The sequence below is a fragment of the Arvicanthis niloticus genome, chromosome 1 (assembly GCF_011762505.2).
Source record: "Arvicanthis niloticus isolate mArvNil1 chromosome 1, mArvNil1.pat.X, whole genome shotgun sequence".
Lineage (NCBI taxonomy): Eukaryota > Metazoa > Chordata > Mammalia > Rodentia > Muridae > Arvicanthis > Arvicanthis niloticus.
In genome coordinates this window covers 115,875,753-115,899,037 of record NC_047658.1, presented here as the reverse complement: position 1 = coordinate 115,899,037, position 23,285 = coordinate 115,875,753, and the positions used below count along the sequence as shown (strand labels likewise).

The 23,285-nt window shown below is 44.7% G+C and overlaps 1 protein-coding gene across 1 annotated transcript in view; it reads right to left on the bottom strand.

The window, feature by feature from the left end:
* LOC117706069 (phospholipase A and acyltransferase 3) overlaps positions 1-23,285 on the bottom strand; it is a 43,848-nt gene that overhangs the window by 13,801 nt on the left and 6,762 nt on the right. The window contains exon 3 of the mRNA XM_034498909.2: positions 8,086-8,188. Within this exon, the coding sequence (XP_034354800.1) occupies positions 8,086-8,188 (103 nt within the window). The remainder of the gene's footprint in view (positions 1-8,085; positions 8,189-23,285) is intronic.

Below are 23,285 nucleotides of genomic sequence, written 5' to 3'. Positions count from 1 at the left end.
AGAGGAGTTGATCCTGGGAAAGGCCACAGGGATTCAGTGCTAGCCCACAGCTGGGCATCCAGGCTTAACACCATCCACAAGGGATGAGCAAGATAGAAACAGGTGAGATATGCACAGTGTGGCTTTGGGAAAGGTTTGTATGGTCCTTGACTCCTTTATCAAGATGGAGACTAGTAAAGTGCCATGATTTACTGTGATGTTTTAGTGGTAGTCATGGTGGCGAGGGTAGTGTTCAGTTGAGGGATGAGACAGGGCCTCACTCTGTAATCCAGGATGATCTCATCTGGAAATTACTATGTAGTCCATCCTGATGTCAAACTCCCAACAGTCCTGCCTCTGAAGTCCATACACTGGGATGATGGGCACACACTACCACCCCTGGCTCCTGGGATGTCAAGCATGCACCCCCATCTCTGGCTACTGGGTGACAGGGATACACTACTACCCCTGGCTACCAAGATGATGGATGGGCATGCACCACCACCGCAAGCTATTGGAGTGTTTCTTTAACCAGAAGAAGCTAGTCTTCTGTAGAGTAGCTACTTCTTAACTCTGCAAATATGTGCAAGGAGCTCTCTCATCTTTCTCAAGTAAGAGTATATAACTATTGATTCCATCTGGGTAATTCCTTGATCTCACCAGGCTGATGACCTTGAAAGAGAGGCTGGTCTTCCTTCCAGGAAAAAAAAAGAGGCCAACACTCTTCAGCTGTTCCCCCTAGAGATGATGCTAAGGAGACCCAGGGGATGCAGTGGCAGCCCTGGCCAAAATCCACAGGTAAGAAGAGGCAACAATGAAGTGACTAGAAGAAAAGGAACTTGGGTTCTCTAGAGCTAGGCTAGGGCAATGAGGGTCAGCTGACTATCACAGAGCCAGGGCATCCTAACCCGACCACCCATACCACAGGGAATGAGCATATGCTGGGTATGATGACTGGAAAGGAGCTATGGACCCAAGATGTAGACCCAGGAACCCAGGGAGTATCACCAGGTTGGTTCCCTGCCAGGAGCAGCAACAGCACCCCAGTAACCAGGACAGGACAAATCTTTAAATATAACACTGGCACAGCAACAAGCAATAGTAGGAAGGAAACGAGCAGAGGCCATGTGACCCCTCTTCTGTGAAGTTCTAGAATAGGCTGAACTCTTCCAGAACATAAAATGTTTGAAACCAGCATGGTGGTATTCTCCCTTGATCCCAGAACTCATGAGACGGGCAGACAGTTCTTTGTGAGTTCAAGGCCACCCTGCTTGACATAAGTGATGGACCAGCCTGATTCCATTATAAGATTAAAAGCCATCTTGTTATAAAGCCAAATTTAATTTCATTCCTGTTTTCTATAAAACTTGGATTTGACCAGGTGTTGACCTATTTTTTGGAATTCAACATGTTCTACACCCTATACACTGACCTCCACCATGATATGATAGGATGTTCTGCCACATAATGTTAAAATGTTCAACCAAGTTCCTATGTAACCAAAATGCTTCTGGAAATCTCTCAACCCTTGAAATCCCCCCAGCATTGTAGTTTGTGGCTACATAAACCCCACCTTCTCCTGTGTTCCATGATATGTTGATATTTTCTCCCCACTTTATGGAAATAGCCCTACCTGACAGAAAATAAGGCTTGCTTTATTTGACCAAAGAATTTTGGGTAATGGTCTTTACTCTCAACCGGTGGGATTAACATAAGGAGTTCTAGACCATCTAGAATGATATAGTGATACCCAGTGTTTTGTTCTGTTTTGTTTTAAGACAGGATCCATGCAGCCCTGCCTGTCCTGGGACACTCTATGTAGACTAGGCCTTGAACTCACAGCACAGAGATCTGCCTGCCTCTGCCTCCCCTCCTGAGTACTGGTATTAGAGGAGTGCACCTCTACACCCACACAGCCATGAGACCCTGCCTTAAAATTATAAAAAAAAAAAAAAATGAAAACAGCTATGTATGGCTATCTACCACAGGCCTGACATAAGACTCAGCCTATTGACAGTCACTCATGGATTGGGGAGGAACTCACAAGTTTCTACCCCTTCCTCCTGAACTATTGTCTACTGATGAATTCTAGGGGCAAGACAATCACTGTCTTCCATTGTGTACCTACTAACGATCCCACCAGGTTCCATCAGATGGTCCCAAACCCATGATGACACAGAGGACCCTGGTTAACTCAGAGAGAGAGAAGAGAGAGAGGAGAGAGAGAGAGAGAGAGAGAGAGAGAGAGAGAGAGAGAGAGAGAGGAGAGAGAGAACATAGATATTATAAATATTGTGTTACAATTCTGAGGGAGAAGGCTTCCCGAATGAAAGTGTTACAGCTTTGTTACAGCTTTGCTCTGGCAAGGGGAAGATTTCTCCAATGCAAGTGTTATAGCTCTACTGGGAAAGGTATCCTGGCAATTGGGAACCAAGAATACCATAAAGTCACACTGCACAGCAAATATCACACAAGAGATTTGTTGGAAAGGGAAAGCCCAGAAGGGTAGCTGCCTCTGTTCAGGCTAGAAGTAGCAGGGAACTGAGGAAAAGGCAGGCTTTATACAGGGTTTGGGGGTAGGGCAGAGCTTTCCAAGGTAGCCTGGGATTGCTGGAATTTTTATGACATAATCGTGGGGTAAATTTAGGGATTGGTGGGATTGGTGGGATTGTGTGGTCTCTGGAGCAAACTCAGGGGTTTTATTCTAAGGGACTGATGGGATTCTGTGGCCTGATCTTGAGTCTAGCTCAGGGACTGGTGGGACTCTGTTTCTTAGCCCTGGTCTTGGCCTTGGAGCAATTCTTTCCTTTGGTCCTGGTCTCAGGGTCAAGTCAGGGTCATGTTGTTTTTCCTTGGCCCTTTTACCCTACATTCTCCCCTTTTTGTATATTATTAATAACCAGTTAGGGGTCAGGAAAGGGGGTAGTGTTATTATTAGACTGGAGGCACTGAGGTCCTTGGAGCAAGTTTGATCTTTGCTGTCTGGGTATAACTGGGTGCTGCAGGCCTCTGGCTCTATAGCTAGTACTCCTGTAGTAGCAACTGATTAAGTCTGATCAGAAATCTTTTGGACCTGTTGTTGAAGAAATCTAGACAAGAAATTTATGAGGCAGGGTGCAATTAGTAGGATTAAGAAAAAGGAGGAAAGAGAGGTTAAAGAGAGTATCCAGTTCCGTACTAGACAGTCAGTGATCCACTGGCCAAAGGCATGGAGCTGTTTCTTCCATTTTTAGAGATCTGTCTGGAGTTGTCAGATCTCCTCGTCTGCTATACCCAATTGGTTGACACTGAAGCAACATTTCTTCCTGAAGAAGAGACAAAGGCCACCTCTGTCTGCTGTTAGTAAATACAACCCTTGTTGATTTTGTAACACTCCAGTAGCCAGTGGCCCTGTAGAGTAAGGATGGTTTGAACCACTTATTGAAGCTCCTGGATGATCTACGAGGAAAACCAATGGTAAATAGCTAGGGAAGGCGTCAGTCCCACTGCTTCAGTGGTGACATCAGAAGTTATGCCCAGGACTGCTAGAAAGGGTATGACCTGAAATGCATGTTTGTCATGTGACTATAATCCCTAAGATGAGAATTGGCAAGGGATTTTTTTTTTAACCAAGATCCACCTCTAGTTTGGAAAAAGGAACACCAGGGCCTTCATCCTAGACCAGTGGTAAACCTGAGTGCATTGTGAATGTTTGAGCATAGGGGATGGGCGGTAATACTAAGGATTAAGATTCTGTTGCAGTCTGCAGAATCCAGTATACCCACAAAACATGTTTCCAAGGAATTAAAGCAGTCTCTGATACTGAAGAAGGAAATGTGAGGGAGATAAGAGGTGGTGTGATATTTGGCTTAGAGCAATCGATGTGCAATGGAGTGAGAGAATTTAATAAGACAATGGGCAAGGCCACAAATGCTGTCTTGAGTTTGACCCAGAAGGGACACACAACCAACATTCTCTAAAGCAGTCAGGAAGAACATTAGTCAATAACTGATACACAGAGGCATCTGAAGTAAGAGATGTTATGACAGGGAGGTGGGATCAATATCATCTACTTCTGTTATGTCTATACCTAGGGGTCGAGAAAGTGGGATGTGAGCCCTCTGTATTTTGATCATGCCTGTTGGGTAGCTGTGGTAAATACTATTGTAAAGTTTACCAATAACCCCATCTCTCATCTGAGGTGCCATGGGTCCCTAATTAGGATAAAAAAAACCCGCATTCTATATAAGTGGTAGAACACCCTCCTGAATAGCTATCATGACTCCTACAGAACCATTAAGATGGGCTAGAGAGATGGCTCAGCAGCTAAGAGCACTGACTGCTCTTCCAGCGGTCCTGAGTTCAATTCCCAGCAACCACATGGTGGCTCATAACCATCTGTAATGGGATACGATGCCCTCTTCTGATGTGTCTGAAGATAGCAATAGTGTAATCACATATAATAAATAAATCTTTAAAAAAAAAAAAAAGAACCATTAAGATTCTGACCAACATCAACAATGATCTCTAGTTTGATCATAGAGAAAGCAATAATAGGGGACAGGTGTTTTAAAAGTCTATTTAGGTGCTACAGAATAAGTATCTCCTTTTGGCAACTAGCTGGTGAGCTGTCCCACCATGAGAACAGTCTGATTCAAGCATTAAGTATAGTTTTCCTAAACCTTTGAAATCTAAGTTAACAGTATCGTCTAGGGGGAAAGAAATTGGAAAGTTTTTTATCATCTTAAATCCATTTCTTCTGCCTTTAGAACTTTCTGGATCTTTCACATCCTCCACCTAACCATTTACCAAAGACATGAGTAGTTGTTACTGAGAGCAGTCACTGTAAAGCAAACTCCTTTAAATCCTTTTGTTTTGCTTTGCTCTTTTCTCTCTCTCTCTCTCTCTCTCTCTCTCTCTCTCTCTCTCTCTCTCTCTCTCTCTCTGTGTCAAAGTCAGGTGGCCCACATGACAAGAAAGAGATTTTGGCCTATACTCTGTGATGCACCTGGGAGGCCAGCAAGAGAAAAAGCATGTCAGATTGTGTGATTGGAGGAGAAAGGGAATGGCCAGCAAACCTGGGGTCAAGTGAATGTGAAGTTCTGGAGTATGATGGAGTGTCTCTGTATTTTCAATTGTTATATGCTAAATGCTGGCAGGATATTGGTATTGTCATTTTGATGACTCATCATCAGCCTTGTATTTGTAAATATTTGTCGTTCCACACCTGTTCAGATACTTGAAGGTCAGACAGCCCTCTATGCCTAGAAACAATCTAGAATTGTATTAGAGATTATCTTACTGCTGATTGGTTATAACAAAGATCTGACAGCCAATCACTGGGCAGGAAGTGGAGGGTGAAACTTCCAGGGAGAGAGAATGAAGCAAGGGAAGAGAGAAGAAGCAGGAGACTCAAGAGCAGACACTGAAGGAGCAGTCATGGACCACAGCAGAGCAGAGAAAGGTATAGAGCTACCCACATGGTGTGTCATAGGCTAGTCAGGTTAAGTTTAGATTAGCCAGGAGACTGCCCAAGCAAAGGCCTAAGCTTTAAACCATATTAGAAGCTTGTGTCGTTATTTATACCACTGACAAGTCTCACTATAGGGGAGTGCAAAAGAAATAGAGGTTCCCACTTTGGCTAGGAGGACCCTTCCCAGAAAAGGGATGGGACAGGTTGGTACCACTAGGAAGGAATGAGCAAGGCAAGGGGTTTGGTGATTCTGGTAAGGCTGCCCCCCTACCCTGACAGTAGGGGAACAAGAAGGGGATGTGAGTTCCTAAAACTCCTTCAGGACTAAGTAGGTGGTTCTGGTGTCCAGAAAAGGAGATAGATAACCCTGGTACTGTAATGTCTACCTGAGGCTCCCTGTTAGAGATGGCAGTGGTCAGAACAAGGGAGCCCAGAACCCCTTCAGTTGTCCATAGCCAGACCTAGGAAATCTGCTGAATGATTTGGACTTGATGTCTTCATGCTATGAGGAACATAGGGGCAGTAAAAACTACATTGTCCTTCTTGATGTCACCTTGGACATGGCCTGGGTGGTTTACAAGGGTTTGGACGGGCCTGGGGCCCAGTGATTCTCCTGACCACATTTGAAACAGGAACCTAGAGGTTCTCAGGCTTTGGGAGGCCAGGGAGCCTGTCCTCAGGCCTGGGAGTCCACTACTGTAGTCAGTCAAAAGGCCTTTGCTAGCATTCGGTATTTTTATTTCCAGGACGTTTCATCTCTCCCATTGTAGACCTTCAAGGCCACCAATGAGACTGTTGCCTGTGGATCAGGGATCCTTTCTCTAGGACATTTAAGTTTGGCCCTAATATCAAGGAAACTCTGGAAAAAGAAGTAGGTCATAAGGAGTCGTTTTCCATCTGGGGTCTTGGAATACAGATTGGTATATTGTAAGGCAGTCTAGGAATTGAGATAGGTGTTCGCGTTTGTCCTGGATAACCTCTTGGATTTTTTAATACCTTACCACTTTAAGGCAGCTTTGCACAGACTGGCCAGGAGGTGAGTTATAAGTGGGTCTCTAGTTAGAATGTTCCCCTGAGTATTGTAGTTCTATTCAAGATGCCAGTCAGGGACCACCTCAGCCACAATTGGATGGGCAGCATTAGTTTGGTAGATTTCATCTGCATGTGCCCTACTTGGTCTCAGACTCATCTGCACTCCTCACAGAGACGGTTGCTGGTGAGAACTCTGTAAATGTCATGGAAGGTGAGACTGTAAGATTAGGTGATACATTGGAACTCTTTAATGAAAGCGGAGGGATTCATGATGGGAGACCCCAACCTCTCTTCTATCTGAGAGAGATCACTTAGTAAGAAAGGGGCATGTACCCTGACCATGCCATCCACCCCAGCAACCTCCTGTAAAGGGAGAACTGGGGTCAGGTTAGGCCATGTAGGGGGAGTAGAAGGGAGTCCTGTAGTGGAGGAGAAATGAGTTCTGGGTTGACTAAGGGCTGGCTGCTAATGAGCTGAAAGTAAGTAAGTGAGTGCCAGGGAGATTTGATTAGGATGGGCTGTGGCTAAAAATGTCCCAGAGTGGGGGAATGGGGTCAGGTGAAAAGGGCCAGCTGTAGCCCTAAAGACCTCTGGGTCTAGGGTACCTTCACATCCAAGAGTACCAAAGAGGTGCTAATCACTTCCGTGTACTCAGAAAAACATCTGCAGTGACCAACAAGGAAACTTACCTAATTGCTGCTGGTGGGTGGGATGCTGAGTGATTGGTGAGCTGGAAGGTGAGTCTGTTGTGTGTTGACTGGAGATGAGGGATAGGGGCCCAGTACTGCTCAGACCCCAGTGGGAAGCACAAACACCAGGAGAGCCTATCCAAGTTAGGGCACAAAATGTAAGTGTTACAGCTCTGAGGGAAAGGCTTCTATAATGGAAGTGTTACAGCTCTGAGGGAAAGGCTTCTATAATGGAGGTGTTACAGCTCTGAGGGAAAGGCTTCTATAATGGAAGTGATACAGCTCTGCTCAGGCAGGGAGGTTTCCCCAGCAAAGGTGTTACATCTCTGCTGGGAAAGATATTCTGGCAACTGGGAACCAAGGAATACTAGGAAGTTACACAGCCTAACAAACTTCACATAAGAAATTTGTTGGGAGGGAAAAACTCAGGCTAGAAGCAGCAAGGAATTAAGGAGAAGGCAGGCTTTGCACAGGGTTTCTTGTGGAGAGTACTTTTCTAGAGTGAAGATTTCCAGGATTTTAAGTTCTGAGCTCTGGCTTTTTACTCTGTGGGGCAGAGCTTGGCTATCTGCATCTAGAGGGGCTGGATCCAGCCATTAGACTGTTCTGTGTAGAGCCTAGAAGATGAAGGTACTTAGGGGCAGGAACTGGATAGTCACACACCTTGAGGGGCTTACACACTGGGCTCTAGAAGATGAAGGTCCTTAGGGGCAGGGTCTGGATGCTCACACACCTTGAGGGGCTTACTCACTGGTCTCTAAGGAACAAAAATCTCAGAAAGCATCATGACACATCAGACAGCCTTCACATAAACTTAGAAACAAATGGTTGATCAAGAAGCATGGAGAACACAGGGGCACCATGTTGCCCACAGCTCTCTCCACATCCTTTCCCAGTTCCTAGGCCCATCACAGTGAAGACTCATGTTCTTACTTGGGGGAGCCAGGTGGATCACATATCCATCACCAACATAGATGGCCCAGTGTCTGTACATAGGGCGGAAAATCTCAATCAGGTCTCCAGGCTTGGGTTCTGGCTGCAAAACCAAGAACAGAACTATTACCATGGCATGAAACCTTGAGATTAGGGCAGGCTGGGTTGAGAATGTGCAGCTAGAAGTCTCTCCCACCCCCATCAGCTCCAGTAGGCAGATCCATGTGGATGCAGGCTCTGCAAGTCTGATGCTGGGTCACCTCACAAAGTCATGATCTAGACCTTCAGGGAACTTGCCATCACTCCATCCCCAACTTGACCCCAACCCCTGCATGTGATATGACTAAAAACTGCAAAACGAGGGCTGAAGTGACATCTCAGCTGTTAAGAGTGCTTACTGCTCTTGCAGAGGATCTAGGTTAGGTTCCCAGCACCCACACAGTCACTCACAACCATCTGTAACTCCAATTCCAGTGCATCCAATACCCTCTCCTAACCTCCACAGGTAGTACATAGAGGTGGTACACATACATACATACATGAAAAACACTAATGCATATAAAATAAATCTAAAAAAGAAAGCTATAAAATGCTTGATACTGTAAACCTTGTCAAAAATGCACAGCTCAGGCCACTGGCTCTAGCAGGGGACCCACTACTACTGTACCAATAAATGGACACGTTGTCAAACTTCCTTCCAAATATTTGTGTTTATGCACATAGATAGAAGCTTGTTCTGCAGTGTGCAAAAGTTGATGGAGAGACTCCTAAGTTGACAAAGTGCTGAGAATAAGTAGCTGTGAGTGCCCAACCCTAACAGGACATCTGTATCACCACTAGCCCGCCCACCCAAGGCTCAGGGAATGTGACAAAAGAGCCAGAGAATGGAGAAGAGGGCTGTGAGATGTCTTCTGGACACAACATGGCCACAGCACTCAGGAGCACTGCAGCTATGGTCACCTGTATAAGACTTAGCAGAACAAGCTGACGAAATCAGTCAGCACTCCAGCAGGCACCACCAACTAGATTTAGTGGGTTACGAAAGACGGAAGAGGCACAGAGAAGGAACATGAACGTAGGAAGGGGTCATGTGGAGGGAATGTCCGGGAAGTGGGAGGTGGACAGGATCAAGGCACATTGGTATGAAGTTTTAAGGATGTTTTAAAAACCGCAAACCTAAGAGGTCTCTTCCCCCGACCCCGCTTGGGAATAGCTATGTTTATTATTAATGCACCACTGATAGACATAAGACCCAACAGCCCCCTGCCCCAACAAGGATGTTGAGAAAACATTAACAAGAACATCTGCTAGATGTGCCAGGGAATTAGAAGTCCTGTGACTTCTGTCCTGTCTCTGCTGTCTTTGGTACCCAGAAGAGAGTGTGAGGCTCTTCAAGGCTTCCAAAGCTTCGGGGAGTCCAGGGCCATTTTGGGAGAAGTCCTTGGGGTACTGCTTTGTAGAGCCCGATGAGTATGGTGTACCTTTCCCAACTCTTTTGCCAGATGTACATTAAACTCACTCCTAAGCCAGACTCGGAGCTTCTAACAATCTTTTGTGTGTGTGTGTGGTTTTTTGAGACAGGGTTTCTCTGTGTAGCCCTGGCTATCCTGAAACTCACTCTGTAGACCAGGCTGGCCTCGAACTCAGAAATCTGCCTGCCTCTGCCTCCCAAGTGCTGGGATTAAAGGCATGCGACACCACTGCCCAGAAAGCATTTATTTATTTTATTTGTATGAGTACACTGTAGCTGTCTTCAGACACATCAGAAGAGGGCAGCAGATCCCATTACAGATGGTCGTGAGCCACCATGTAGTTGCTGGGAATTGAACTCAGGACCTCTGGAAGGGTAGTCAGTGCCCTTAACCAATGAGCCATCTCTCCAGTGCTTCTGACAATTTGAGACGGAAAAGTATGTTCCCTTGACTCCAGCTCAGATGTGTGGGCCTCGGACAACTGCTGGAGCTCCATCTCACCCCTTCAATACAGGAACCAAATCCTAATGTCTTCTTTGGTCATTGTGAGTTGACACAGCCAAGGCCTCCAGAGTTTCCTTGTTAGGGTTGGGGTCTGTCTCAAAGTGCTGTATTAGCTCCAGGAACTGCTCAAGGGTGAACGCAGAGTTGCTATTCGTGGAAGGCAGACTCAGAGTTGTCTCATCTCAGCTTTTCTGTCATGGCTGAAGCTCACTTGAGTTCCTTTCTTCAGTTTCTAAGAGGTCTCTTGGTTAGCTTTGTTTATTTAGTGCTCTTGCTACAGATATTACTTACGGAATTCTTGCTCAAGGAGCTGAGGCAGGATGATCAAGAATTCCAGGCTAGGGGTAATGAAATGGCGGTACACGCCTTTAATCCCAGCATTCTGGAGGCAGAAGCAGGTGGATCTCTGAGTTTGAGTCTAGCCTGGGCTACAGAGGCAGTTCTGAGCCAGGAAACATACACAGAGAAACCCTATTCCAAAAAAAGAAAGGAAGGAAGGAAGGAAGGAAAAGAAAGAGAAAGAGAAAGGGAAAGAAAGGAAAAATAACTCAGCAGTTAAGAACACCAACTGCTCTTCCAGAGGATCCAGGTTCAATTTCCAACACCACAGCTTACAACTGTGTAACCCCAGTCCAGGGAGACCTAATGCCCTTTTCTGACCTCCCTCAAGCAGTAGGCAGCCATATGATACACAGATAAACATACAGTCAAAATACCCATACACAGAAGTAAATAATTTTTAAATGACTCCTATACTCGCCTGACCAAATAATAAGACTATCTTGAACCTCCTTCCTCGCCCCACCCATCTGCCAAAAAAAAAAAAACCTTATTACAATGACAAAAAGTCATATAAATATAACAGTCCTGCCTGCAAAATATTTAGTTACTTACAAAATAATAAGTAAAAGGTCATACCCCCAAAGCTCCATGCTGTTATTTTTATATGACATTCCTAAGTTAGCATAAACACGGGACTAAAAACTGATCAGCAACTCTGGGGACTGCTGTAAGGAGAGGCACTACAAGGAAGGAACATGGGGGGTATTAAGGTCATTAAACTGCTGTTCTTTATTTTGTCTGACTTTTAGTTTCTTCTTTATATACCATGTAATGTGATCACATTCCCCAGCCCCACCAAAGTCTCTTGCCCTGCCTTTTCCGATGACCCCTTCCCTCCTAGCTAGTCATTCCTGTCTTCATGACTTCATTTTGTGCAGGTCTCACGCAGCTGCTCTGTGTTTAGGATGTAGTGACCGTGGCATGTTTAAAAGACAGTGCTTCACAGACCTCCTCTGTCCTCCGGCTTTTACAGTCTTTCCACCCATCTTCCTCAATGTTCCCTGGTCTTGGGAGTGAGTGATGTCGATGTCCCATTTTGGACTGAGCACCCAATCGTCCCTTATCCTCAGCACTTTGACCAGCTATGAATTTTGCTTTGTTGACACCCAATGACTTAAGACTATGAAAATTCTGTGATCTTGACTGGGCAATAGTTCACTTGTATGCATTTATCAAAATAGAGCTGTATACTTTAAAAGGTAAATTATATATTAAGTATGGGATTTTTGTTTTGTTCTGTCTCTGAGACAGGGTCTCACTTAGTCCAGGAGCTTGCTATGTAGCTGAGGACAACCTTGTATTGATTTCCTATCCCCATCACCCAAGCATTAGAATTTCCAGGGTGCATAATTTCAGCCTGCCCTCTTTGTGTCATTTTAACTGAAATTATATCCTTCCCATATTATTACCTGGTTAAAGTATGCATTAATTATTAAAAATAATAATTACCTGAGTGTAGAGCTACACACCTTTAATCCCAGAACTCAGCAAAGGCAAGTGGATCTCTGTGAGTTCAAGTACAGCATGGTTGGGCTTCAGGTCATCCAGGACTATATAATGAGACCCATGCTACAATCCATAGACCCAACAAAGCTAAGTAACAAGGAAGGCCCAAGGAAGGATGTTTAAAACTCACTCAGAAGCAGAAATAAAATAGATATTGGAGGTAAATGGAGGAAGAGAACTAGGAAGGAGGGAAGTGGTGGGGGAAGAAGGGTGGGAATCAGGTGTGGAGAGGCAAGCTGGGGAGGGAAGGCTGGGAGAGAGAAGAGGAATCTGTGGTGGATCATCTCTAAGATGAGCTGGAGACCTGGGAGGGAAAAGGCTCCCAGAAATCTATGGGATGACCCTAGCTGAGACTTCTAGCATCTGGGGATATGGAGACTGAAGTAGCCCCCTCCTTCCAGAGAAGGGAGGACGGCATAAACCCACCCACAAAACCTTCAACCCAAAATTTGTCCTGCCTACAAGACGTGCGGGGGGGGGGGGGGGAAGTGGAGCAGAGATTGAGGGAATATTCCACCAATGGCTGCCCAGCTTGAGACCTGTTGACTACAACTGTAGTCATGTTGTAGTCAGTAGTTCCAGTGGTACTCAAAAAGTGAAAGAAAGTTCATCTACTTTTTAGGAGTTATTACTTTAACTGACACTGAAGACTGTTATTAATAAGCCAAAAAGTCATGGTTGAATTATGTATAGTCTGTTGTCTCAGTGTCCTGAAACTCCAGTGCACTGCCTGTGCTTCCTCTTACTTCACCTAGGGCCACCTAGTTAGCCAAAAACATTGTACCACCCCACTGCACCTCACTGCTTGCCTTTAAACTTTTGAACCTGGTTTTTTATATTAAAAAGCCTGCCCTGTGTGCAGATTGGTGCCACATTTAGGCTCTGGGTAATTTTTTTATGGTCCTGATTGATCAGTCTTGGGGTGTGAGTTCACTAAACTATTCTTGCTTAACTGAGATTGATGTTCATATGGTTTGTATGGCGATTCCTGAACCTCAACAAGACCCCACCCCATGTGAGAAAGCCAACCCCTGACACTATTAATGATAACTCTACTACACTTGCAGACAGGAACCTAACATAACTGTCTTCTGAGAGACTTCATCCAGCAGCTGGTGGAAACATATACAGAGGCCCACAGCCAAACATTAAGCAGAGCTCTGGGAATCTGGTGGAAGAATTGAGGGAGCTGGGGCAGGGTGGGGGGATGGTCAGGGACAACACAAGAATACCTACAGAGTCAACTAGCCTGGGACCATAGGGCTCACAAAGACTAAACCACCAACAAAACAGCATGCACAGGCTAGACCCCTGCACATTTGTAGCAGATGTGCAGTTTGATCTTCATGTGGGTCCCCTAACCAGTGGAGCAGGGGTGGTCTCTGACTCTGTTGCTTGCCTTTGGATCCCCTTCCCCTAGCTAGGCTGTTTGTCTGGCCTCTAGGAGAGGATGTGCTTAGTCCAACAATGTTCCAGGCAGGATAGTACCCATGGGGGGCTCCCCTTCTCTAAAGAAAAGAGGAGGAGAAAATGAGCAGAGGAGTATATGAGGGTGGGGCTGGAAGGAGAGGAGGGGGGCTGCAATCAAGGTATAAAATGAATAGATAGATAGATAGATAGATAGATAGATAGATAGATAGATAGATAGACAGACAGATAGACAGAGCAAAACACAAAAAGAAATAGTAAAACTAAGAAACTAGAGAAATGGTGCAGTGGTTAAAGGTACCTTCTGCTCTTGCGGATAACCCAATTTTTGTTCCCAGCACCCACATCAGACAGTTCACAGTTGCCTGTAACTACAGTTTCAGGGAGCTGAGTGTTCTTGACTCTATAGCCTCTAATCTGCAAGTTAACAGGTGTTGCATACTTGGTAAATAATTGTTCTCTTTCTGAAACAACAGAATTGAAGAGCTGCAACAGAGACTCTGTAGCCTGCAAATCCTAAAGTGTTGGGACTGAGAGATATCTCAGTAAGTAAAGTGTTTGCTTTGCTTGTCATCCATTTTATCCCCAGCGTCCACATGAAAGAGTCGGATGTGGTGATGTGTATTAGCATTTTGTCTAAGCTCTACCCCACAGTTACCTGGCAACAGCCAGATGTGCCTGACTAACTATAAAAGGGGCTGCTTGTCCTCTCTGCTCTCTCTTGCTCTTGCCTTCTTGCTCTCACTCTGTCCTCTCACCCCTTCCCCACTCTCTCCCCATTCCCCTCCCCCTTTCTCTCCACATACTCATGGCTGGCTTCTACTCCTCTATTCCTCTACTCTTTCTCTTTCTCTGCCTTTCTCTGTCTCTACTACCCTCTTAACTCCCCTTCCCAAGCCCTAAATAAACTCTTTTCTATACTATACCAACATGTGGCTGGTCCCTCAGGGGGAAGGGATGCCTCAACATGGGCCCACAGAGGCACCCCCTTCCCCTATACCTTACCACACATCCACCAAACATATTCCTCCTCTCTTTATCTTTTATAAAACACAACATTTGGTGCCAAGATTCAGATTTAGAAACTCCGCAGGTTTGCATCCCCCACCCCTGCTACCACATGGAGAGCCAATGCTCACAAGCCCAACTGGTAAGTCTCCTCCCCCACTGGTCAGAGTAAATATCCCCATGGCCCCAGGGGAGAGTTCTTGAGATCGAGCTATCCCTGTGCTGCCCTTGAGAATGGAGACATTCAGTCTTTTCACTGACCCTCGTTCTAAGACTTTTTCCCTTGGGTGAGATTTTCCTCTCTCCTCTGAGATGGTTCCTTTCTTGATGCTGTGAAATTCCAGGCCTAGGTGAACTGCTCTCTGTCACTCAGGGAACCAGCCCAGAGCTTATCCCCCAGACCACTATGTGATGACCTAGTGGTCTGGCCTGGCCAGAAGTCTCTCTGGTTATTAATAGTATCCTCAGGACACTGGTAGGGGTAGTTAATAACTACTCTCACTCAATGGGTCGGTCTTCATTGCCTTGTCTCTACTTACTGAGATATCCCAGTCTAATTCACAGTAAACAGCAAGCAATATCTCTACATGGCCGCTAAACTGGCATTTTAAAACAACTCTTTCAATAGCAATCCATCTTCAGAAACCTAACAACTTACTCCCTTCCCCCCTACCCAAGGTCTCAGAAGATATAGACACAGCTACAAGAGACTGCCCAGATTATGGTATGAGAAACACTGTGGACAAGACTGGATAACCTAAGAGTCAGGTGATTCATATTGCCTAAGTCAAGGTGAGTCATTTCTCATTTCAGGCGTTATCTATTCCACAGAGGAAAGGTTCTTCATCTTCTGGGCTTGAAAGCCAGATTGACTCCACCCAAGTTGCCATGGAGACCACAGGGACCTGAGAACTGTTTGGACTATAGATGAACTCTGTCATTTTTAATTAATACATGACTCCTAGATTATAATTTATTCTTCCTCAGATTTCTGACTACATTGACAGCTAAGGTAATTGTAGCTTGACAACTAGAAAGCAGACCTAGCTCCTGACCCTAAGGTCATCCACCACTGTATTTACTCATTAACAAATTTGTTCACTAGCTAAGACTGCAGATTTCTTACAGACTTCATGATAGACGATACACAAGTTCAGAGGTAGGGTTTCACAGATGTAACCTGTTACTTCCTTACCCTAACTCAGTTTCCACTGACTAAATGCTTCATGTTTCTTCTATGCCACTCTTCTTGCTATGCCACTGTCCTAATGTTAAACATCCCACTATGCAAGCCAACTGTATGATCACAATTCAAATATTAAGTTTTCTTTGATTGTCTTTTAACTAAACTTAAAACTGTTCCTCGTTGTGTGTATTCAGTCTCCTAGACAGGAGGAAAAAGCCCTTCTTGTTTCTTCTGCTCCATGAAAAGCTCATCTTAAAGCCTGTCTATGTTGTTAACTCATGTTATCTCTTTTGTAAACTTATAAGCTACAGGAAACCCACTCAGATGGACCTCTCATGGACCAAACAGTCCAGATAAGTACATCCGCTAATCAATAGCCTAGAGTTCCCACGTTCCAGAGGGTGGGATTTCTCTGGGTTTCCTGCTGTCAATTTTTTTTGACACCAAAAAAACAATATCAAAAGTTATTATGAAGTTATAAATGTACATCTAAGAAAAAAATTTTCTCCCAAGTGTATTTAACTTTATTCTCTACCTATAAAATGTGTGTGTGTGTGTGTGTGTGTGTGTGTGTGTGTGTGTGTGTGTGTTTCAGTATCTTGTCAAGTCCAGGCACTTACTACATCAAGACAGCTCCAGAGAAGCAACCTCCAATCTTCTCTCACAGAAACAGACACTTCTACTGGATCTGTTCCTTCTGATTTATTCACAGATGGTTCCACAGACCATGGACAGCAAGGAAACAGCCAACTCTCCTAAAACTGGACCAACATTCCCATACCCATTTTTCTAGGTTTCCTAGAGACACATCGCCCTAAAGTCAGCAGGAAGTAACTAAAAATTACAACGACACTATTCCTGCTTCACCATCACCTCTTTCTAATTTTTTTTTAATTAAGCCAAAACAGGGGAATGTTAGCATTTTGTCTAAGCTTTGCCCCACAGTTACCTGGTAACATCCAGGTGTGCCTGACACACTATAAAAGGGACTGTTTGCCCGCTCTGCTCTCTCTTGCTCTTGCCTTCTTGCTCCTGCTCTGTCCTCTTGCCCCTTCCCCCCTCTCCCCATTCTCTTCCCTCTCTCTCCATGTGTTCATGGTCGGCCTCTACTCCTCTACTCTTCTACTCTTTCTCTCTCTCTGCCTTTCTCTGTCTCTACCACCCTCTTAACTCCCCTTCCCATGCCCTGAATAAACTCTATTCTATACTATACCAACATGTGGCTGGTCCCTCAGGGGAATATGCCTCAGCACAGGCCCAAGGAGGCACTCCCTTTCCCCATACCTTACCACACATCCACCAAACATATTCCTCCTCTCCTTATCTTTTTTATAAAACACAAAAATGTGTGCTTACAGTACCAGCTCTGGGAGAAGAGAAGGAGACAGGGAAATCTTGGGTCTGCTGTCTATGCAATAAAGCATAATTGACAGCCCCACTCTAGGCCAGAGAGATGCTGTCTCAAAAAAAAAAGAAAAAAAAAAGAAACTTTTTTTTGACACCAAAGAAACAATATCCAAAGTTATTATGAAGTTCTGTGGAGTTTTTAAAGGCACAAACCACAATTGTCTCAACTCTAGGAATTTCTTTTGCTGCATGAATTTTTATCATGGTGTTGTTGTTGTTGTTGTTGCTGCTGCTGCTGCTGCTGCTGCTGTTTGGGTTTGTTTGCTTGCTTGCTTGCTTGCTTGCTTGAGCAAGCAGCAGTTAAGCAAGATACAGAAGCAGAATGAGTTATCTAGTTAATATTTGCGAATCAGGTGTCTCTGAGATCAGTTTTCTCTTAGATTGCTGTCAAGATTCAGCTGCTGATGGGTCATGGTCTAGACATCCTGTGGTTAACAATCCTTAGGTTAAGCACAAGGTTTTGCTAACCTCTAGGTTTTTCTTTTTGCACACAGTAACTTAGTTTGAAACACAGTTTCAAATGAAGCTAGTTTTCAAACATTATGTTATCTTCTGGCCTGGGAACTGTACACACAAACACACAGACATACACAAACAATAATTTAAAAAAATAAATAAAGGGGCTGAAAAGGTGGCTCAGCAATGAAGAATGCATACAGCCATTGCAGGTGACCCAAGTTGGTCCCAAGCATCCACACCAGGCAGCTTACATCACATGCACACACAATTAAAAATAAAATAAAACTTTAAAAAAAAAAATCTAAAGTGTTTGTTATCTAGCCTTGTACAGAAAAAATAATTGCCAATTTGATGGACCAGCCTCACTCCATCTTAAAAGCCATTTTGCTACAAAGTGAAAATAAGTTCATTTCTTTCTGGAATTGGACATGCTCCCCATCCTATGGAGTTTGACTCACACCTCAGACATAGCCTGATGCGATAAAATGGCCCGGTGGTGGTGGTATATGTATATATCTTTTATTCCCAGCACTTAAGAGGCAGAAGCAGGGCTGGTGAGATGGCTCAGTGGTTAAGAGCACTGACTGCTCTTCCAGAGGTCATGAGTTCAAATCCCAGCAACCACATGGTGGCTCACAACCATCCATAATGAGATCTGATGCCCTCATATGGGTGTCTGAAGACAGCTACAGTGTACTTACACAAAATAAAAATAAATAAATTCAAAAAAAAAAAAAAGGCAGAAGCAGGAGGATCTCTTCGAATTTGAGGCCAGCCTGATCTACAGTTCCAGGACAGCCAGGGCTACTTAGAAAAACTCTGTCTAAAAAAGAATTCTGCAAGCTGATCTATCAAATAATCTAACCTGCTGTCTGCTTCTGTAAAATTTGCTTGCCACACCCTTATGTCACCAAATTCCTTTGAAAATCTCCAGTTTACACTTTTTACCTATAAAAGAGGCTTGAAAAGTTAACACACACCTCTACCTCAAACCCCGAGAGTCAGTCCTGTGCATAGTCAGTAAATATCCCTTTATTGGCTTTAATTTGGGTGTAGGTTTTTATTCTCACTTGGTGAGATCAACATTCTTGGAGGCCCCAGTGAGATTAGGACCCCAAACCCAATCCAGAGAGCCCTCTCTCTAGTCCTCTAGGACTGCTTCCCCTTGGGGTGCATACTCTGAAGAAGTTCCAAGCCCAGGGATGTGCTTTCAGTTCCACAAACTACCAAGGTGAGGGGCCAAGACAAAATGAAATCAGCAAGCACTTGTCTGAGGAGGCCTCCATTGGTAAGTCATAGGAAAGCATTCCCTTTCTATGACGTCTGGTCCTGGTTCTGGTGGGATCCATCTGGAGACAGCAAGGTGCCTAACAAGGTGCACGCGGAACTCCTGTTCACTGCACAAGCAAGACATTGTTTCGCCTGTCTAGGTTTTTGCCACCTGGTTCTTAGTCTCCTGTATCTTGTTCTGCAGTTTGCTTGTCTTTTCTGTTTCTTTATATAAGTCTCCCATGATCTGAACTTGGAGCAACTGGACAGACAGACATAACGTAACAAGACTAATAAACCTGACTCTCCTTTAGTTGTTTTTTAAGGAACTTTGACAAACTTTATCCTCCCATCATTAAGCAGGATTATGAATATCCTATCACCAGTATGAATATGGCCTCCAATTCTCCTGTGAGCTGGAGTGGCTTATATTCAGGGTTAAATGGCTCCCAAAGGGCCTTTTACTAAGGGATTCCAAGAGCTTCTGTAATACAGAATAATGCTCCTGTATCCACCAGGAAGTTTACAGGTTGGCCTCCAATTGAGAAGGTTACCATAGGCTCCCAGAGGCCTAATTTGAAGGAATCATGGCCCCCCTCCCTATTCTTCCAGAGTCAGGATGGGAATTGGCTGAGGGATGACCTGCTTCCACTGGGGGCAGTCGTGTTTCCAGTGTCTCAATTTCTTGAAGTAAGCACATTGGTCTGATGGTAGGGCTTTTTCTTTTCTGCATAGGTGGCTTGTCCAGGGCTGAGAGTGCCAGGAGTGCTGCTGCAGGGCCCTATTTATTTATTTTTATCAGCAAGTCTTCCTTGCCATCTCTCTTGACAAACACTTTTTGGGATGTTTATAATTATTCTGACCTACTTTCCGGAAAATCTGTCCATCTTTTGGATTTTCTTACACACAACAGTGGTCACCTGAGTTACAAAGGCCACATTAGTTACCTTGAGGTTTGCTAGGTCCTCTGGATCTATAGGGGTATATGGTATAGGAGTATGTAAGTGTGCCTCCAGGAGGAGCTCAAGAAATGCTGAAGGCAATTCATCTGAGCCATTTTACATCAGCTGCTTTGTACAGATTAGTAGGTCTGTGAGCTGCCCACCTGAGGCCTCCAGTTGAGCCTGGTGGTAGCCACAGAGTAATCTCCTACCTCCTTCTGCCCCATAGTCCCAATATGGTCTCCTGGGCAAAGTCTTGTCAATTGCTGCCATTCTCTGGTCATTGTCAAGAGTGTCTAATCCAGGCAGCACCATTGTTGCTTCTGCTAGGATTTTTTTTTCCTCTCTTCCATTGTGAAGAGAGTGCAAAGCATTTGTGGGCAGTCACCTCAGGTTGGGAGACAGTTAAAGAAAACAGAATCAATCAGGGAAATCTGAGAACTAGGGTCTGTGCCGAAAGTGGGATTCTAGTTCCCAGTTGTAGAGATCTGCTGTAGTGAATAGAACGGACATACAGGTGTTGTCTTTCAGGGCAGAGGAAGGACAGGGGCTGGAGTCCTTCTGTTCCAGGGATCAAATGGAAACAGAAGCTGCAGGTTGACCTGGGAAGGGACAGGTTGAATCTGGAGTTGTTTCTGCTTTGGGGATAGGAGTGGAAACAGAAGCTGCAGGCTGGCAGAAGGAGGAAACTGAAGTCCCAGGTTAGCTGGAGGAGGAAACCGAATCTGGCCATCCATTGTGACTGCCCTGATGGCTATGGAGAGGAGAAAGGACTGAAGCTGGCTCCACTGGGGAACTGAGGCAGGAGTAGTTGAATGGGGTAGGTAGGAGAGGTTAAGGGGAGGGAGAGGCAAGAGGCGGCAACGGGCTCGGAAGAAGTGGGCATAGTGCAGGGTACAGAGAAGTGTATGGGAGAAGGAGAAGGCCCTCCTGAGAGTCTTATAGGACAGAATTTTTGGAGGGTTTTTGTCCCTAGCCCAGGGTCTCTGGGTAGTCTTCTTTGCTATGACCAGGGTGTGGCCACCTTGCTCATTGTGGACCATACAAACCATCCATGGGAGCAGATTGAACATTACTTCTGTCCAGGGTAGAATATACCCAATCTGGTTCTGGTGGCTGGGAATACCAAGGCTGTATTGGTCATGACTGCCCCCAGTGGAAGCAGGTCATCCCTCAGCCAATTCCCATCCTGACTCTGGAAGAATAGGGAGGGGGGCCATGATTCCTTCAAATTAGGCCTCTGGGAGCCTATGGTAACCTTCTCAATTGGAGGCCAACCTGTAAACTTCCTGGTGGATACAGGAGCATTATTCTGTATTACAGAAGCTCTTGGAACCCCTTAGTAAAAGAACAGTGGAAGGACAGGGGCTACAGGGGAGGACAGGGGCTACAGGGGAGGACGGAGGCTAGAGGGGAGGACAGGGGCTACAGGGGAGGACGGAGGCTAGAGGGGAGAACAGGGGCTACAGGGGAGGATGGGGGCTACAGGGAAAGTTAAAAATATAATTGTACTACAAAACAGATTATGGCTTTTATTCTTGCTTGATGAGATCAACAAATATCTGTTATAAAAGGACCACAGTGATCCCAGGAACCCAACTGAATGCTGTTGCATTCTTCACAGGAAACATGGATTGGATCAGCAGAGAGACCACTCAGATGCATGAACAGGGTTGTCTTTTCCAGAATGGGGCTCAGGAAACCCCGAGCCATCACAGTACCATACGCAGCACAGACAAGAACAGTGACAAAGCTGATACTATGTGCCCACAGGGTTTCAGAACAATGCACTTTTATTTCCCACAAAACAGGATTGCAAAGCAGCCATTTTCCTTAGCAAGCAAGTTGAGGAATTTCTGGCCTCTGAAATTCATTTTGAAAAACAACTCCAATTACCTTATTGGTAGAACCAGATTAAACATATCCTATATATACATGTACATCAGATCTTTGAAGAGAGCAATGTGAAATTTATGTGAGTAGGCACAGAAACAAACAAACAAAAAAATACTTTAATAAAAGCAAACTGAAGCCAGAAGTGGTGAATATTTAATACCAGCACACAGGAGACAGAAACAGGTGGATCTCTATGAGTTTGAGGCCAGCCTGGTCTATAAAGTGAGTTCCAGGACAGCTAGAGCTTTGCTTTTAAAAAATCACGTTGAGGTGGGTGGTGGTGGTACACACTTTTCATCCCAGCATTCTGGGAGGTAAAGGCAGATGTATCTCTGTGTGCTCAAAGCCAGCCTGGTCTGCAAAGTAAGTCCAGGACAGCCAGAGTTACACAGAGAAACACACTGCCAAAAAAAAAAAAAAAAAAAAAAAAAAAAAAAAAAAGAGGGGGGTGGAGAAAGAGGTGGGTAAGGAGAAAAGAAAGCTGAAGAGTGGCAGTAGGGCATGCAGCTCAGTTGGTAGGGCACCTGTCTAACATGTACAAAGCCATAGATAGGTTCAGTCCTCTGCACTGCATAAATCAAGTGCGGTGGTACATGCCTGTAATCCCAGCATCTAAGAGATGAAGGCAGGAGGAGCAGAAGTCCAGGTCATACTCAATACCTTGGAGGCCATCTTGGGCTTCATGAGACCCAATCTCAAAAAATGTCCCTCTCACCAAAAAAGTAAGTTGAGACATGATGAAGCTAGGGGTGTAATTCAGTGGTAGGCACTTGCTTAGCATACCTAAGGTCCTGGGTTTGAGTGCCAGAATCACTGTCCCCTCTTAAAAGACATTCTTATTCTATTTCTGCTTAATGTACACTTTTATACACTTGTAATAAAATGCATTATACTTTATGCATGATCTGAGGGAAGTGCACCAAACTATGGGTTAATCCATACAGTGACTGATAGAGATGTGGGAACTCTTATGTTTTATTATTTGATTCTTTAAAAAAAAATTTACTATAAATTACTTTGAAAATAAATTTTTTAAAGATTTGTGTATGTGAGACCACATATGTATTATGTATCTGTGTCTGTGTGAGTGTTCATGTGTGTCTCTATGAATGTTCCTGTGTATCTTCATGTATGTTCATATGTCTGTGTCTATGTGTGCTCAGGTATGTATGTGTTCGTGTATGTTTCTGTGTCTCCGTGTTATGTGTTCATGTGTGCATGTTCATATGCATGTCTGTATGTCTATGTGTGTGGTTATTCATGTGTGTGGGTGTGGGGGGGAGCTTGGGGGTTGGGTGTGAGTATGTGTGTGTTCATGTGTGTATGGAGCCCAGAGGTCAACATCAGCTATCTTCCTCACCTTATCTTCTGAGCAGGGCCTCTCATTGGCCCTGGAGCTCCCTGGCTCAGCTGGCTGGCAGGCCCAGGGCCTCCAGGGCTTCTGCTCTCCCCACCTCCCCAGGGCTGGGGCTGCAGGCACGTGCCATAGGAACTGCTTTTTATGTGGGTCCTGGGGATCCGAACTCAGGCCTTCAGCTTGCACAGCAAGAGCTTTGTTGACGGTGCCATCTCCCCAATCCCATTATTTAAAAAAAAAAAAAAAAAAAAAAAAATTGTAAGTGAGAAGAAAATGATCACATATTGAATATTCATGTTTTTAAGCTGAAAAAATGTAGATACCATCTGATACCAACCCCTCATAAAACTCTCAATTAGGAGTATTCATTTTTTTTATTTATTTTCTAGCTTTTAAAATTACCTAAATAGCTGGCCAGTGGTAGC